This window comes from Emydura macquarii, unplaced genomic scaffold, assembly GCF_026122565.2.
Source record: "Emydura macquarii macquarii isolate MOO-44397 ecotype Brisbane River unplaced genomic scaffold, CSIRO-AGI_Emac_v2 contig_3506, whole genome shotgun sequence".
NCBI lineage: Eukaryota > Metazoa > Chordata > Testudines > Chelidae > Emydura > Emydura macquarii.
Genome location: NW_027133643.1, coordinates 4,167,681 through 4,185,402, shown reverse-complemented (window position 1 = coordinate 4,185,402; position 17,722 = coordinate 4,167,681). Strand labels below are relative to the sequence as shown.

The window sequence follows — 17,722 nt, the reverse complement described above, 5'->3', positions numbered from 1 at the left end:
TTCTTCAGTCTATGCTCTTGGTAATGGCTCTAAGCTTCACAGTTAGGAAAGAATCTTCCAGATGCAAACACTAGGAACTCTTGCAGTGTTTTCTTTCCGAGTCTGCATATGTATTGCCTGAAACAATGCCTCTAACCATGAATGCATCCACAACCCCTCAATTTCATTAGCTGCTAATACTTATGCAAAGGGCACATAATATAAATATTGGTTACTTAATCATGGATATGTAAAAGAAGAACAGACACATTGAGGAAGAATAAAGGACTGACTGTGATGATCATGCAGGTGAAGTTTTCCTCCGTCATACTGAATGTAACTGTAGCATACCCAATAAAGGACAACTAAGACTTGGTTACTATTCACAAGCCTCAAATTGTTCTACTCTCAAACCTTTGTGCCACTCAGAACAATATCAGTGGGAGAGAGGACTATATTCCTGAAGCCATACACTTGACTATAAATTAGAGAACCTGTCTCCTAAGGAATTAATGCTGACAAATGATATGAAAAGTTTATGCACATAACTAAAGTCACTTTGCTACATTAGATTAAGTTGCTTACTTGATCTAACCATTGCCCAATTTCCTGACTTGGAAGCTAGTAGTAGAAGTGTACTAGCTGTTTATGCTGGACTTATCTAGTGTGTTATGATAAAAATGGTTTAAGGATTAAAAAAAAGCAATGTGGTTTGTTAGGCTAGAGCACTGAATGAGCGCTTTTTAATAACTGGAATTTCTTGGCAAACAAAAGTTGAGTTGCAACTCGGAGCTCTACACTTTGCATGCTGTAGCTGCTTTAGTTGGCTTCACGTGCCTGTTGCATCTGTATTCAACGTTGAATGGTTACTGATATACTTTGCTTACAACACATACAGATCTATCACCGCAAATGTAATATAGAAACAAGCAGCATTGCTACGTCTCTGATAAATGTACTTCATGAGACAAATAGCTGTTTGAAGCTACAGCAAAATATTTATAGAACCATTCTTTCAACTCATTTATCAGTGTTTACATAAACACATGCGAACAAAGTACTGTGGAAACAGCAAGTGGCCTTTAGGAACAAGAGCATTTAATAACAAATTTAAAAAATCGTTACAAAGTATTTAAACAACTTGATCTTGCTCTTATGCTATTTTACACTGGATTTCAAGAAAACAATTTAAAAACAATCCTCTCCTCCCTCAGAAATGCTTTCTACTAGGAGAAGAAACAAATAATGTACATTAAAAGTTTCTCTACCTTAATTTAAAAAACAAAACAAAAAACTCTCATACGAGAGGGGGTAGTTGGAAGCAGGATTTAAAAAAAAAAAATCCAACTGCCAAAGCAGCCAGTTTATATCCTGTTGTCATGTAACGTAAATAGGCTGCTATCTACAGATTACGGTTCAAGGTCCCTGAACTGTCTAGTGGATTTAGTCCATTATTCATTCCCTCGCCGACTCTTCTTATGGCTTTTCTTAGATCTGAAATAGCAACAAAATTACTTATGTCACTATGTGTTCAAGATAATCTGAGACAATGGAAATTGTACATTGCTTTATGGAGGCCAAACATTACAGTAATTCCAGAGCTGGCAGTAAGGATGCATCACTCCATGCTTAATATAGAAATCTTGCCCACTAGTTTTCTTGGTTAAGACCAATGATGGGAGTAAGGTGTTATGAGACGTTGGTATCCCCCCCACCCAAGTGGTGTGAAAAATCTGAAAATTCAGATTCATTGTAAAGAAGCCCCCATATTTGTTGACAGGAACACTACCAACATGAACAGGCACATTTAAGAAATAAGACAGCTGGCTTATACCTTTCGGGTGACTTAGAATGGCTTCTGTGTCTGTGGCTACGATGATGCCCTATTGAGATAAAAGGTAAGTTACTTTTGTGTGGGTAATCATGAGTAGAACAATTTCCATTAACACAGGCTGTCTAAATGCCTTATACACAGTGTCAAAGAACAGCTGACCAATTATCCTCATTAGGCAGTTAACATTAAAACTTCTTCATAGATACTGATTTATTGGTAGAGATATTTGAAAAATAAAAATTACAGGGCAGTCTCAAATATTAAACCAATTTGCAAAATGTAACTATACCACTTCAGCCATTTTATAAGCTGAACATATATACTGACACCACGAACTAGATTTTTCTACCAGTAAGTGCATTACTCACACATTTCCCATAAGTCACCAATAAGAAGCACTAGAGTACCTGGAGATTTAGATCTTGATCTGTGGCGCCTCTCCCTGGACCTGCTCCGGTGTCGTCTTGGGCTTTTGCTGCGATGTCTCTCCCGACGTGGTGAAGGGCTAGTAGGAAGGAGACTGTTAGACAACTTTTTAAACAATTTTTATGATGCAATTTTAAAGCAATAGCTCTCCTACCTTCTTCTCTTTGGAGATCTGCTTCGCCTGTGAATTAAAGTAAAAACAGAGTCGATGGATTTTTTTTTAAAACTTGGTGACGCATTCACACAAACTAACATTAGTTTTAGTGTTTTGTAAACATCACCAAATATTCTTTTGGGTGAAACAGTGCTTATAACAAAAGATCTTTTAAATACATCACCTTCTTGGGGACCTGCTTCGGCTCCTCCTGTAGCGCAGACTTGGAGATCTGCGGGGTTTATCTAGGTCTCTGTAGCCTCTCCTGCGATGATCAGGGGAAGGTGCCCTCTCCAGCTGAAAGCATTGCAAAAATACATAATTTTATAAGAATGCACTGACCTTCATATTTGTGATGAAGAAGGATGCCCAAACAATTAAAGATCTGTAGTTTCTACTCAAACTACGCACTTCAAATAAAGTCAAACTTCCTGGCTTTGATGATTGTGTGGTATGCAAATACACTGAAATTAAGGCAACTCATCTCTTGCTTCTCCCTTAAAAAAGCATATCAAAATAGACAAAAAAAAAACCCAACCTGATCACCACCACCATAAGCTGATGTCTTTTTTTTTTTAATAGGAATTCATTTAAATAGCACAGAGTAGATTCAAGTTACAAGAGTTCAGCAAAGAATAATCCTGAAGAACAGTATTTTGCTGCTATTATATGACCTAGAAAATTTCCACTGGCACAATACATGGAAGATTTTTTCTCCAGTCACGTGAAGGCTACAGGCAGATGTTAGATGACTCTTAACTGATGTGGGGAAGCCTAAGAGCATTTTACTGCATAAGAGATTTCAGCACTAAAGGTATAGCTCTTTAAAATAATATAAACTGTGGGATAATTCACAAACCTTCTCATCCTCTTCCTCCTCCTCCTCACTGGACTCTACATCATCCATATCTTCTTCTAAAGCACTAACGCGAGTCTCCAGTTGTTCAGCTTCTTCCAGAACATAACGTTTCTAAGAGAAACGCCAACCTTTCAGTTTATATAATCCAAATATGAATGTACATCCAAGTCAGACTGACTTTGCATTTGATAGGCCCTTAAGCATTACATTATGCAGCATGCTGGTAATTTAGAAGGCTCCTTAATGCGATTACCAGCCAACATACCTGCAATCGAGGCAAAATGATATCACACACACGTTCACTGTGGAGGAGTTCATCAATAAACTCATCCACATGCATCAGCTCAAATTCTGGAAGAAAAAGCATTCGTATTTAGAAAGTAACGGGTAAAAGTGACTACTCTAGACCTAATATTTAATACTTTGAGCCATTGTATTCAAAGTGCTATATTAAACTAATCCTCATAACAATCTTCCCAGCCCTTAGGATGAATATTAAAACTATTTTGAAGATAAGGAAATCATGGCAGAGCAAAGATTCAAAAGTTCCTGGTACCCAGTCCTGTGCTTCAATCATACTTCTCTTTCCTTGTCTACTGAAAATCAATTCCACTGATACTTTCAACTTGTTTGTTTTGTAAGTACACAGAAGCAAAGCAGCTTATTTAATACTACCTAGGCAATGTAGCAGGTCCAGCACCAGTGACACAGCACTGATGAGTGAATTAATATAAAAGCAATACAGCAAATATTCTTCCCTCACACACTTCAGCCTACGCTGGTAAAGTATATAGTTAGCATTGCCTAGCATTGTAGACTCCTAGACTCCTGATAAATGACAATCTGTGCTGCACTACTTAACACTGGTTACATAAGGAAGCTTACCCCCATTTCTGTTTTGACTTTTTATTTTTCGATAGTCATTGTACAGTGGTTCGAGGTACTTGTAGCAGTCAATGGCAGTGCCTGTCAATCTCATATACAAAGCTCCAAGCATTCTGACATATCTGGAACACAAAACAAAACACAGTGATTTACAAATCTGATTGTTCTGCACAGATAATCTAAAACTCTAAATCTTTTTCAGAGAAAGACTAATTTAGTAAAACAAACACAATATGGAGAGTGCTCAAATTTTCTTCTTTAGTACCCAATCCTGCAAGCCTCCATGTGGATTTTGCACATGCGCTATTTGCATTATCAGTCCCAGAGCTGAAGAAAATGCTAGAGGAATCAGGTGAATATGCTCACCTTGAACACAAAAGTGTGTGTAATGATAGAAAGGATTTGTCACTGAGATGAGTAGTTGTAACAGGGAAACCTGCATGGTATGGAGCACATCTTTTGAGAACAGACATGGAGAAATGCATGATTTATCAGAATGACTCTACTACGAACAGTGCATGTGAGAAAGACAGACTATCAACAGCCAAGTCTGGCACTCCAGGCCACTTCATCCATATTACCTATTCTTTTCCTGGTTGCTTTGAGTTTCTACATCTCTCATATGACAGCCAAAGGAAAAACAACATTAGCTTACTTGAAATCCTCGTTCTTTATAAACTCCACAATGATGTCCTTTTCAGGCTGGATCTGTAGCATTTTCAGGGTCAAGCAGAGGAATGGTGTAGGCTTGATGTTTCCACCATAAACGCCACCAACATATCTCAGTTCCATGGCTTTATCCACCACCAGCTCAGCTAGAGCAGGGAGATACGAAAAGAAACAACTAGAGCATCAAAGTCTTAAAGGTTTTAAACTAGAGCTAAGCAGCTGTTCAGCGCTTAACGAGTATCATCACCACATCCGCAGCGCCAGCGAGGCTCGGGGCAGAATACACCGGGGGGGGGGGGGAGGAAGAAGGGGGACCTCAGGGAACAGGCCTCAGTGACTGTCCTCACGCACCAGGGCGGAGGGCAGGTGAGAGGACTCGGTGTCTGGGCAGGTAATCGCTAAGGAGGATTCTGCCAGCCCAGTCACCGCCTGCACCTTCACCAGCGACCCAACACGCAGACGCCCCCTCCAGTGCTTGGGCGCGAGGATGCGGATGGGGCCCACTACATCCCCCCCCCACCGAAACAGGCCGGGCGCCACCTCCTTCCCGCCCCCCGGCCGGCCCCTACCCGTCAGGCCGAAGCACTCCTCCTTCCAGTACTTGGACTCGTAGATGCGGGTGCGGATGATCTTCTCCACCAGGTACTGCGGGTTGGTGCCGTGGATGCTGTGTGCGTCTTTCACTGTCCGGTTCGCCATGGCCGGAGTCTGTCGGGCCGAGAGGGAGGAAGGGGGAACGTCCGGACCCGAACACCCGGCGCCTCATCACAGGTTCTTAATTTCTTCCGCTTCCGGTGAGAACGGTTCCGCTTCCTCCCAGATGCCTTACCTCACTTCCGGTTCTGTCTAGTGCGAGAAGGAGGGTCAGGTTTTTTCTTGTCGCTGCTCGCCGACTGCCATCTTAGCTTCGGGCAACCCGCTGCGCTGTGGGCTTCACTGTGCCCGGAGCTAAGATGGCGGCAGCGCCCTCCCTTTCCCCGCGCGTGGGTGGGCGGAGCTCGCCTCGTCGTCGTAGCTGGATTTGGCGCGAAATTCTATCTGGGTGGTTTCCCGCTCCCGCAGCCTGCGCCGGCCGCGCCGCCCTCCCTTGTCGCCAGCCACCGAGCAGGTTGCGCAGGTGAGGAGCGGAGGCTGCTGCGCGGGGCCCCCACCCGCCGCGAGGCCTCGCCAGGTCCTGGCTGTGCCCGTCCCTGGAGTAGCTGCCCATCTCGGAGTCAGGAGCCCTCCGCCCGCCCGGCCTGAGGCAGCCTCTGCCGCAGCGCCGAGCTCCTCAGTGCCGGGCGCCGCTGGAGGATACGGGGGCCGCTCCGCTTTGCGCAGGCTGCGGGTACCTTGGGGGGCCGTTTGCGGGGCCGGGGGCCGGGACATCTGGGTTCGCTAGCCCCAGCTCTGCCGCCGAGCTGCTGTGGGACCCGGGGCAGGGCGAGGTACGGCCCCGGGAGTCGGGGCTGTGCTGCCCGGCGGGGGGCGCTCTTGTAGGAAGGCTCGGGGGGTGCCCTGGGTCTGGGAGCGGCCGGAGCAGGCCCGGCTTGTTGACCTCCCTCCGGGGTGGGGGTTAGTAGAAGCTCTGCGGAGCGCTGCTCCTCCTGCTTCCGTCCTCCCTTTGCTGCCCTCAGCTGCCCATAAAGAATCGTGTGGTTTTCTACTGCTCTTGGGGGGGTGGGGAAGGGGAAGAGGCTGAGGGTTAGGGGGCCGGGCGTTGCTGTAGGGGAAAGGAGGGTTTTCCCCACCTGCATGTTCGAGTGTCAGTACAGAAATGAAATGACTATTGCAGTGTAATCAGAGGGCAGACATCACACATTAGCAGGAACTAAACATTTTTGTGTTTGGGTGGTTCAGAGGTGTTGGATGTTAGAAGTAGTTCGGGTGGAGCGATGTGTTAGTGGGCAGGGTGCAAGTTGGACACTCAGAGGTGTAGTTATCAGGTGGTTCTACAGTTTTACTGCATGGGTAATACTGGGGTGTAAATGGCTTTTTCACAGTGCCTTTCATTTGAGTTCTCAGAGTGCTTTATAAAATGTGAAGGACAGAAAGTTTAAATGTAGGCACTGAAGTTAGGCCTCCGAATGAGAGGCTTGATTTTTTTCGAAGGTGCTAAGCACTCTGTCCCAGGGAAATCACTGGATGCTCAGCACTTTTTAAAATCAGACTTCTTTATTTAGGTGCCTAACTTTAGCCACTCAGTTTAAATATTTTGTTCTAATTCTCTTAACACCCTTGAAACATGTAATAATTTCATTTTACAGCTTGAGAAATGAGACAGAGAGGTCAAGTGCCTTGCCTAAGATAACTCAGTGAATCAATGGCAGTACTAGGAATTAGAATCCAGGAATACTGACTCCAATCTTTCGCTTTGGTCATTAAACAACACTACCTGCATTCACCAGCAACATTAATTTGACACTTTTCAAAATCTCTCTGCAGAAATCATGAACACAAGACAGCAGCAGAAGCGCATCTATTCGTGGGTTGGAAGACCAACGAGCTCAGACCAGCAATTGAAGATGTTTCAATATAGGTAAATAATATCTATTTTAGGCTGTTAGAGACACACAAAGAAACGTCATTTTTTTTAAGGAGTGATCTGGGACAAAAGTGCTGTAATAACAACTACTTGCATTACTATCACTTGTGTCAGGCATATGTTCCAGGGTTAGAATAAGCATAAGCAGTATCTTATGAAAACCCTCTTATCAGATAAGGCTCAGTGCTATTGGTGTGTATGATATTGTAAACATCAAACAAGGCTCTGGCCACAAAGTTCTTGCACTGTAAATTAGACACCTGGGCAACTGGATAAGGTACTCAACACTTCATCCTAAACAGTTAGGTCGGTTTGCTCTGTGCTGTTGTATTTTCTGCATTTCACTGGTGGATGTAAGTGACTGTTGTGGTGTGGTCTTAAGTTTGTAAAGCACTTTGGATTCGTTGGGATAAAAGGGGTTATAAAAATGTAAGTCTGTAACCTTTTTTAAAAAAGGTTTGTTTTTGATAATTACTTGATAGCATCACTGACTTAACTCCCTGGCTTGCATGCAAGCTAGCTGACTGTCAGATTACTCATGGATTCTGACCTACCTACATTAGTTGCTGTTGTGGATGAAGAGAATTGAAATGTTTGAAGAGGAGACAGATGCATGGACTTCACAAGGAGCTCTGGCAAGAAGGAGAGAAAAAGGCCCAAATCTGACTGTCAACCTGACGGTCTCTGATCTGTAAAGAATATGAAATGATTTTGTTAATATGCATGTGCTTCTGTTTTCTAGGGGGATCTTGATAAAATCAGAAAGAAGTCTAACAGAAATGTGCGTACTACTTGGAGAGTTTGTTTTAGTAGAAGGGGAGAATGCGGATCAACCTTTTGTGGCAAAACTCCTGAAATTATATGAAGATGGTGAGAGCAAATATTTTCTTTATAATAGTTCCATCATGCTTTCTATCTGGGGATCTCAAGGCATTTTACAAATGCTAACTAAATCTCTTCACCACTGTGAAGTAGGTATTAAATCTATTTTATTTATAGATTAAGGTTGGATAAAGGACATTGAGGAAGAGAAGCTAACTGAGTTGCCCAAAGCTACATTTTAAGTCTGCTGGAACACAACCCAGGACCTATATAATTTAAAACAAAAACACCATCATTTCAATAAAGACAGTTTAACCTCTTTTTGCTCTCCTCTTAGCCCAGCTTAGGTACAATAAAATGTACCAATATAACTCAAGATGAGACATCTTATTACATATCATATTTCAATGACAAATTTAGGTGGAAATAACATGATTTCTCAGGGTTAAACATACAGCTCCTAACCCATGAAATATATGCGTGTGGTGATTTAGACAGTAAGGATGTAGATGTCACATCTTAGATGTTGCATGTTGCTGGACTCTTATGCCTTGGTGTCCAGCCAGATGGGTGGAGGAAGCATAGGCCTCTTTGTCAGGCATTGTGGAATTGCGTAGTTAGAGGCCAGCAATAAAACTTCTTCCTTTCATTCAATTTTTGAACACGGTGATGTAATTGATTCCTCCTTTTTTGGAAATCTTCTCGATGAATCAAAATGGGGCACTAACATCATTGGCCTCACCCAGTAGGGTCTGATTAGGTCACCTTTATGCAAATGATGAACCTCCCCATCCCTGTAACTTTAAGCTCAGAAAGTCCACAGGTCCAAAACTATACAACCAATCAGTCAGATTCCTAGGTATTTTGGAACAGTTGAGGTCATAGGTCAGTCCACAGGCATTATCTTAACCATCCTAAACTCCTAACACAAAAATGACTTAAAAAAATACAAAGTTAGGGAAAAAAAAAACTGGAACTGAAATAATAGAAATACACCAATCAGATGTTCACTCAGCCATGCCCAAAGAGGGAGGGTTTGTGTTTTACAGATAGATGCTTCTCACTTCTTTATATTTTGTTACTCAGCAGGTCAATTTTGAACAGCATTTTTTGACACACATACAATCTGGGAGAAAGATTAGACTTTAACTCGTAGTAAAAAGTCTTTCCCTCCTAAAGTCACAATTTTGGGTTTAAATTTTTATATGTAGGCCTATCAGCTTCACAATAGAATAGACATGTAAGAATTGTCATACTCAAAACAGACCAGTAATTCATTTAGTCTTGTATCCTTTCACTGATAGTAGTCAGATGTTTTTAGAAGAAGTTGCAACAAACTGTCTAGTGGACAATTACAGAATAACCATTCATAAGCTGAATTTCTTCTTAACCTTTTTCAGCTAAGGTAACCTTACGCACTGTGGCGTGAGGATTAATGACTGTGGCTATACTCATTCATATAAATGTCTACTCCTGTTTTAAAACTACTACAATTCTTTGATCTGTTTTGAAATTGCTGCTTGTCAAATTCATTGAATGTTCCCTTGCTTTTGTATTATGAGAGAGGGTACTTTGTGTATGTTCAATTTCACTGTTTTCTCCTGAGTGGTCAGTCAGTTTTCCCCCTTTCTTTGTTCAGGTCTTTGACCCTGTAACAAAGGATAGAAAAGTATTTTAAAAAATGGGAAGATTTGACTAAACCCACAGAAATTGGATGGCAACTCATGACGGGTGTGGTATCTGCAATTACTACTTGCTCATTTTTTGTATAGACTAGATTTCAAATTGACTATGTCCGTTAAATATGTTTCCATGGTATCGACCAGCCCAGTGGACTGCACTTCTTTCTTCCTCTTAAAGTGCACCAAATTTTTCCCCTTCCTTGAGTACTGTTACACTGACAGCCAGATGCACATGTTACGGGGACTTAATCCAGAATCTTAACTATATTAATCAAATAGAAATAATGCAGCTTTCTAAATAACTGACATTTGGGTAATTTGAATATGCATACATTATGCATTTACCTGCTGTGCTCCCTAACTCCATCTGTTATAAAATGGGGATGATAATGTTTACTCATCTGAGAATTTTACGGTCAATAGTCTGGATTAAAAGCACTGACTATTGATAATTTGTTGGGTGTTACAATATGACGAAAGATTTTTCCCTTCAATTTCTTCAATGGTGATAGGCTCAATATGTGGTATGCTAGATTACTGTAGCACTAATAGGACCAAGTCGGTTTTGAATTGTCTTGGATTTCTAATGCATTGGGTATTTTAACATGTTTTAACCATCATAGGTAAAATATTTTGGCTTTTTTTGTTTTGAAAATGATTTTGGTGCTTTTGAAAAGTCCCAGCTCAGGGTCCCTGAAGACTGAAGTACCATGATCTTCCCTAGAATCTGGTACAGCATAGGAGGCTGCAATGCAAGCAGTCTCACCCAAAAAAGTGCTTCAAGTCTGTTCTTGTAGAACCATCTCTATGATCAGAGGGTCTCTCCATAGTGTGCTGATTGGTGTGTTTTCTGATGTGGACTCAGGTCTGCTCGAAACTGGAATGAGACAATCATCTCATTTAATAGACGCCATCAAAACACCATTTTTGTGATTTTAATTTGCTGTTGACCTGGGATATGCTTGAACTGGTGACTGAGAGGTAGTACAGGTTCCTTGAGTAGCTTCTTAATAACCAAATTTGGACCTAAATTCAGACATTTAAATTATCTTTAATCCTTAGCTTGTGATGTAATTGATGCAAAATTTTTGTATAAAATAAATTGATACATCCTGCTATAGTCTTTACATAATATCCCTAGCAAGTAACCTCTTCATCTATAAAGTGACCAGATACATATTACATAGTAAGACAGTTTTGTGGTGATTAGACTTTCATAATCTTTCTATTATAGTTTTAAATACTTTTGTGTAGTAATTGAGAGGAAGGATGATCTTGGAGTTAAGGCACTGGGCTGGGACTTAGGCAATTTGGATTCAGTTCCTATCTCTGCCATAGACTCCCTGTGTGATCTTGTGTGTAAGTTAATTACTTTCTATGTGCCTCAATTCCCAATCTGTAAAATGAGGATAATATTACTTCCTTTCTCCCTCTCTCTGTCTCTTGTCTATTTAGATGACATATTTAAGGATAGAAGACTCTTTCTTACTATGTGTATGTACAGTGCCTAGCACAATGTGGCTCTGATCTCACTTGGAGACTTTTGGCTCTACTGTAATACAAATAATGAATAATAATGCTATAACTAAAACTAGAGATTTGATTGCTCACTGACTCAGTTTTTCCCTTTTTCTCCCTGCTGTAGGCTCTAAAGAAAAGCATGCAGTTGTTCAGTGGTTCTCTCGTATTACAGAGGTACCACGCAATAAACGGAAACTGCTGCGAAGAGAGGTTTCTCCCCAGGAGATATTTTTGGATAAATCTCCTGGATATGACACTGACATAAATGTGGAGACAGTCATTAGAAATGTCAAGGTGTGTACCTAGGACTCGCTCTGCATGCAGGAAAGGAGGAGGTAGAAGAACTTCGGAAAGCCTAAAGCCAGGGTGGAACTACTTAATTTCCCCTCAGGAAACTTACTTGAGTTCTTAATGCAGCTCTGTAGGGAAGCTGGGCATCATTAATATTTAATATAGTCTAACAAAAGTGTCCTCTGTAATCTTTCATTACAGGTGTACCAATAGCACAGTAATGGGATAAAATGCTAAAATACATGATTAGGAAAAATAACAAAGTGCTAATTAAATAGCAGATACTAAAGAATGACTTGATATTTTTCTCCATTTATAGGTGATATTTTTAGCCCCGGAGGAGGCAGTGCCTGTTATGCCAAACAGAGAACAGATATTCTTTGTAAAGGAATCTTGGGATGGAAAATGTTTTAAGCCTCTGTCTCCTGGATTATTGTCTCAGCTGAAAGAAGCTGAGAAAAAGGAAAGGGTTGGCAGCCCAATCCCTTTAACTGAGTGCCAAGTGTTTCCTTTGGACTTCATTTGCTCCTTGAAAGCGGAGACTGACCGAGTCACTCGGAGTACAATGAAAACCAAGAACATTCAGATGGAAATAGAATCAAGACACTCTGCTTCCAAGTCTTCCCTGTCTAAGGAGAGACATTCCCAAAGGGTGGCAAATGGCATAAACACCCCAGGAGCAAGGAAGAAGTTAGAGCTAAACAGTATGTACACAGCAACATTTTATCCAATGTGATACTTTTGGTTTTACTAGTAATTTGGCAACTGGTAGTAAATCTAATGGCAGAGTTGCTGGTCCAGGAGACTGAAGTCTTGTGTTTATCCATAGTACAGGGAGGGGCAGCTCTGAATAACTTGTGCAGGCCTGGTCTTCCTCTAGCTGCTGCGATCTCATTGCCAGGTCTTTTCACCTGAGAATGTGGTAAATGGGGTTTATAGGGAGTACAAGTCCTTCAGCAAGTGGGTTCTTGTTTTAGGTAGTAGCAGCACCAAGAGCCCCATCTCCACATGCTTCACAGCTGCTCTAGCCACTGACTGCCATAAGGAATGGATATAAGAAGCTGATCAGCTTGGGATCAGCACATTGAGGATGGCTACCCCTTCCTATGCAGTCAGTTATTGGTCATCTTCCTCTTAGTAGCTGACCTTTTAAACTGAGGTGTATTGGAGATTTTTATTGTGGCCTGTCATGACAGATCTGCTGGGAGTTTTGCATGGAAGGAAGTTATCATGGGGGAAAAGACATAAGAGAGAAGAAAATAAATAATCCGAAAATATAGTCTGGTCGTCTTGTAGATGTAACCTGTGGTAATACAATATGGTTTTGTCCCTGTTTAGTGTCTAGACCATATGCAGTAGTTTGGGAGTGCTACCACCTCTAAGTTAATGGACTTGGACCTTTAACTCGAGGAGTAGCGTTTGATTCTTCTTCGAGTGCTTGCTCATGTCCATTCCACTATAGGGTTGTGCACACCTCCATGCATGTCTATTGGAACTTTTTTCCCCTTAGCAGATCCCGTAGGGCCAGCTCTGGCACCCGCTGGAGCCCCGCGCACATGCCACGGTATATGAGGCACTGCCAGCCCTACTCCCCCTCAGTTCCTTCTTTCTGCACATGACGATTACTGGAACTGCCTGCGCTTGCACTGCAAGTGCGTAATTCCCCCTGTTTTGAACTTTAAGCAAGGACTTTTTGTGTTAGTTAGTTAACTTAATAACTGTTCTTAGTGGTAGTTAGAGACTTTGAGATAGTCTAGCTGAGACTTTATGGGGAGCGGGTATGCTCTGGTCTCATGGCTTGAAGCCATGTGCTTCCGGCAGGAAGGCTTTCCTGCTAAGTGACCCCCACTGCTTGAAGCGTGGGGGGGAAGCCTTCATAAGGAGAAGAACGGATCTGCAAGGCTTTCAGACCAAAATCCGCCTGAAAGCCATGCTCATGGAGCCCCCGACCGTCTCCGAACCAACCTGCTCTGCTGCGGTACCCAGCATGCCGTTGGTGCAGAGGGCACCGTTGGCACCAACCTGACTCGGCACCACGAAGAGAAGGCATCTGCGCTTGGAGCACAGATATTTCCCCATGCCGGCTAAGCAGGCGGGGTGGAGCACCAATCCGTACTGAGGTCGGATCATGGAGGCTCGCTGCCTGAGCCAGTGTCTCCAGCCAGGGAATCTCCACTGACACTTGAGAGTGGGGGAGCCCTCGGCACCTACCGGCACCGTCGACTTTGGAGGCCATCAGGTGGCAAGAGCCTTGTTGGCCTTGCATATGCCACCGCCGCCCATGCCTCCATGAGAGAGAAGGGGCTGGCATTACAGGGGAAGCCTGCATTGGGACCCCCTGAATGGCTCAGGAGATCCCCAGCATGGGAAGGAAAATCTCCTGCAGACTGGTTTCCTAGGGCAGATCAGGAACGCTCCCCAAGAAGTTATTCCAGGTAGCAGTCGCCGGACCGACCTGCATCGAGGCGGAGAGTGAAGTCGTCCGCCTAGACCCTCGACACCTCAGGAAGTGGTGGATCGGTAGCCGAGAGATATGATGAGCAAGCTGCTCAGAGCAAGTCCAGTGAGTCCTGCTGAGTAGCAGGAAGCCCTCCATGCAGGTCGTGTAACGGGTTAAGTGGAAGCGGCTGTTGCCTGCTGGGGGGAGTCCCAGGCATTCCGCCTAGCCTCTCGGCAGTGCAGGCGATCCGGGAAATACTTGCCACAGTTAAAGCTCCAGGGACTGCTGCGGCCTCCCTGAAGGCCCACCTAGCAGCCATATCAGCCTTCCATCAGTCACTGGAAGGGGGATTGTGGTCCTCCCATCGGATGTCGGTTAGGTTCCTGAGGGGGGCAGGAGGCTCTCTCCACAGGTCCACGACCTGGTGCCTCCCTGGGATCTTGACCTCACCCTTGCACAGCCCAAAGGCCCCCCCACCCTTGGAACCGGTGTGTCATGCCCTCTACCCCTGTCTTCTGGGAAGGTGGCCTTCCTGGGGGTATTTACCTCAGCAAGGAAGGTCTCCAGGATCAGGGCTCTGACCTCAGAGCCCCCCACCCTCCCCACTGTATTCTATAAAGATAAGGTTCAGTTTAGGCCGCACTGGGCCTTCCGGCCTACAGTGGTTTTCCAGTTTCATTGTGACCAACATATATTCTCCCTATGTTTTCCCTGAACCACACGGTTTGGAGGAGAAGAGAAGGCAGCACTCGTTAAATGTAAGCGGGGCCCTGGCTTCTACATCAGGTGTACAATGCCGTTCCGGAGAGCGATGCAACTCTTCGTTGCAGTGGCCGACTGGATGAAAGGTGTGAATAACTTCCTGCATCAAGTTCGGCTACGAGCAGGTAAAGGTGCCGCTTCCGGGTGCCACCACAGCTCACTCAACAGAGCTCAAGCTCCATCTACAGCCTTCCTAGTGGAAGTGCCAGGGCAGGGCATCTGCAGAGCAGCTGCCAGGCTGGCGGTACATACCTTCACGTCCCACCACGCCTCTGTCCAATGGGCACGGGAAGATGCGGGCTTCAGCAGAGCTGTGCTGCAGGCAGCTCACCACTAACTCCGGCCCACCTCCAAGGTACTGCTAGTTAATCACCTATAGTGGAATGGACATGAGCAAGCACTCGAAGAAGAAAACAAGGTTACTTACCAGTAATTGATGTTCTTCAAGATGTGTTGCTCGTGTCCATTCCACAACCCATCCTCCATCCCTGCTGCCGGAGTTGGCGGAAAGAAGGGACTGAGGGCGCGTAGGGCTGGCAGCGTCTCATATACTGCGGCATGTGCGTGGGGCTTCAGGGGGCGCCGGAGTCAGCCCTACGGGATCTGCTCAGGGGAAAAAAGTTCTGGTAGCCATGCACGGAGGCGTGCACACACCTACAGTGGAATGGACATAAGCAACACATCTCAAAGAACATCAGTTACTGGTAAATAAACTTATTTTTCTTAGATCCAGAGACTCTGGTTTCAGTCCCTGCATCTGACCCAGCCACTTAACTATGACGAACACAATTGGTGGGTCACTCTCGGGTTGAACTGATGTGTGGAGAAGTAATAGCACATTCCTCTGCTCTGCCTTCACACCAAGCCCGATCCACCAGAAATAGTACTCAGTACATTGGGGAGATCTTCAGAATGATTGTCCCTCTTCTTTCTTGTGTTCTTTGATCAGTGAACTAGCTAACATTGACACTTAAACTAGACTCATTAGGCTTCAGAGTTAATGCCTCACAGAGGTGCAAATTTTATCTATTTATCTTGCATTTTGATATTTCAGGTAGTCCAAAGGCTCAGCCATTGCATTGGATTGCATTCTGTTCATGTAGTAAAAGTTATGTTTGCAACAATAGGGGGTAGGTGATAGATTGCGCCACAAAATCCAGTGGGAGTGGGGTGCAGTGGATCAATCAGCACATACGCTTGTTGACAGCATCCGTGCTCTAATGTCTGTCTCCTGTTATGAAGAGCAGAGGGGGTACTTCATTAGACACCCAGGGCCAGATTCTTCCAGTCTACTAGTTAAGCATACATATAGGTGCCTATTTTGCATTTGGGCCTGACTAGGTAAGAGTGTTTAATGTGTGCAATCAAGAATACACATGTCTGGGTTTTCACATGCAAGCTAGTGCTCAGATGAACCTGTGCTTGGGGGAGAGAGGAAATAAGGGGCTTGAAAATTCAGCTCCTAAATTTGTGTTCCATCTTCTCACAAAGGAAGTGTTTTTCCTATTTAACAGTTCAATTATTCATCCGCTATCATGTGACGTTGATTTAAGCAGCAGTTAGATTATATGTCATGAGTGGCTTGGCGGCTAAGAGTTAAGCAAATCAGTTTTATTAAAACTTGATGACCTTTTGTTATGTTATTGGTTTCTAGGTCCTACAAAATCTAGAAGCAAACTCACAGGATGTGATGTTTTAGCACTCTTGGATGATGACTGTGATGCTTTAGAGGCCCTGGAACAATCAGCTATCAAGAGAAAGGTGACATTCACTGAGATTTTGGGCTCACCTCCAAAAATATCTTGTGCCAGTGGTGAGCCAGACTCACCACTGAATATCAGGGGAGACTGGCCTAAGCTAGTTGAAACAATAAGGATATCTCCCTACAGAAAGGGCCGAGATTCCAGCCTGAAAGCCAAGAATCTTGATGGGAAAGATGATGGCACATGGTAAGTGGCTGCATTGTTCTAATGCATCTTTGACTGGGGCCCCTGAGCTGTGCGTCATGTTTCCCCCATCCTGCAGGGAAGAGCAGGTGTTTCTTGCAAAGATGTCACTGTAACAAACATTCACTTCACTTTCTTCTACAGCAAGTTGGGGGAATGCAAAAAAGGCACACTGAGAGACGAAATATCGGATACGAGCAGTGGTCATTTAGTATTCAGTGCACTTCCAAAAATACTTATTTTCAACCTAGCTTTTAATAATAGGATCTTGGGAAGACTTTTTAGCTTTTTTTTTTTTTTTAATTGGTTGGTATTTCCGCTATCTGTTTGGAGTAGGGAAAGTTCTACCCAGATTTTATATCTTATTTGACTCCCAATATTCCCTGACCTTCCTTCTCAATTTTTATTTTAAAACATCCCACTTGGAACAATTTTCTGATCATAGGAGAGTACTGACAAAGTCTATGAAATCCCAATATATGCTGAAATGCTTTGCCTGCTACCGATGTAGAAAAGCTGTAATTGTTACAACAAGCTGTATGGACCTGGGGCATGGAGAAGCCTCCAAAGGAAAGGGTACGTGGAGGGAGAGGAATGGAATGAAATTTGGGAAAATGGGTTATGGGCTACACAGGTCTTGGCCTTAGAGTGAAAAATATAGGGCTCCAGGGCAGATATGTTGCAGATGCAGAAAGGGGAGGAGTTCTAGCCACATTGACTCTTACAAATTTATTTACCGCCATCATAGACAAAAGCCTTTTCCTCTCTGGATCACTTGATGATTACCTGCTGTGTTCATTCCCTCTGAAGCACCTGGCATTGGCCACTGCTGGAAGACAGGATACTGGGCTAGATGGACCAGTGGTGTGACCCAGTATGGCCAATCTTATGTTCTCTCCCCATCAATTTCCTTTCACTTTATGCACCT

At 43.8% G+C, this 17,722-nt stretch overlaps 2 protein-coding genes across 2 annotated transcripts in view; one reads left to right on the top strand and one right to left on the bottom strand.

Annotated features, from left to right (window-relative positions):
- Nucleotides 1–957: 957 nt before the first annotated feature.
- On the bottom strand, nt 958–5,543 carry PRPF38A (pre-mRNA processing factor 38A). The gene is made up of 10 exons (XM_067535512.1): nt 5,376–5,543; nt 4,793–4,952; nt 4,138–4,259; nt 3,518–3,603; nt 3,253–3,363; nt 2,578–2,690; nt 2,394–2,420; nt 2,221–2,318; nt 1,814–1,862; nt 958–1,473 (listed from the first exon to the last, which is right to left on the bottom strand). The coding sequence occupies exons 1-10, from the start codon at nt 5,503–5,505 to the stop codon at nt 1,431–1,433; spliced, it is 939 nt and encodes a 312-aa protein (XP_067391613.1). The 5' UTR covers nt 5,506–5,543; the 3' UTR covers nt 958–1,430.
- A 180-nt stretch (nt 5,544–5,723) lies between these two features.
- Nucleotides 5,724–17,722, top strand: part of ORC1 (origin recognition complex subunit 1) — a 29,143-nt gene continuing 17,144 nt past the window's right edge. Inside the window, exons 1-6 of the mRNA XM_067535511.1 lie at nt 5,724–5,923; nt 7,231–7,324; nt 8,073–8,200; nt 11,480–11,649; nt 11,966–12,350; nt 16,503–16,797. Coding sequence (XP_067391612.1) covers nt 7,236–7,324; nt 8,073–8,200; nt 11,480–11,649; nt 11,966–12,350; nt 16,503–16,797 — 1,067 coding nt within the window. The 5' untranslated portion in view covers nt 5,724–5,923; nt 7,231–7,235. The remainder of the gene's footprint in view (nt 5,924–7,230; nt 7,325–8,072; nt 8,201–11,479; nt 11,650–11,965; nt 12,351–16,502; nt 16,798–17,722) is intronic.

What these genes read in the sequence shown, in the direction of transcription:
- PRPF38A (XM_067535512.1), bottom strand. Translation starts at nt 5,505, where the DNA reads ATGGCGAACCGGACAGTGAAAGACGCACACAGCATCCACGGCACCAAC. An exon ending in ATAAAGAACGAGGATTTCAA is followed by an intron (nt 4,260 to 4,792) that starts GTAAGCTAATGT and finishes TTTGTGTTCCAG; the next exon opens with ATATGTCAGAATGCTTGGAG. An exon ending in TCATTTTGCCTCGATTGCAG is followed by an intron (nt 3,364 to 3,517) that starts GTATGTTGGCTG and finishes CGTTTCTCTTAG; the next exon opens with AAACGTTATGTTCTGGAAGA.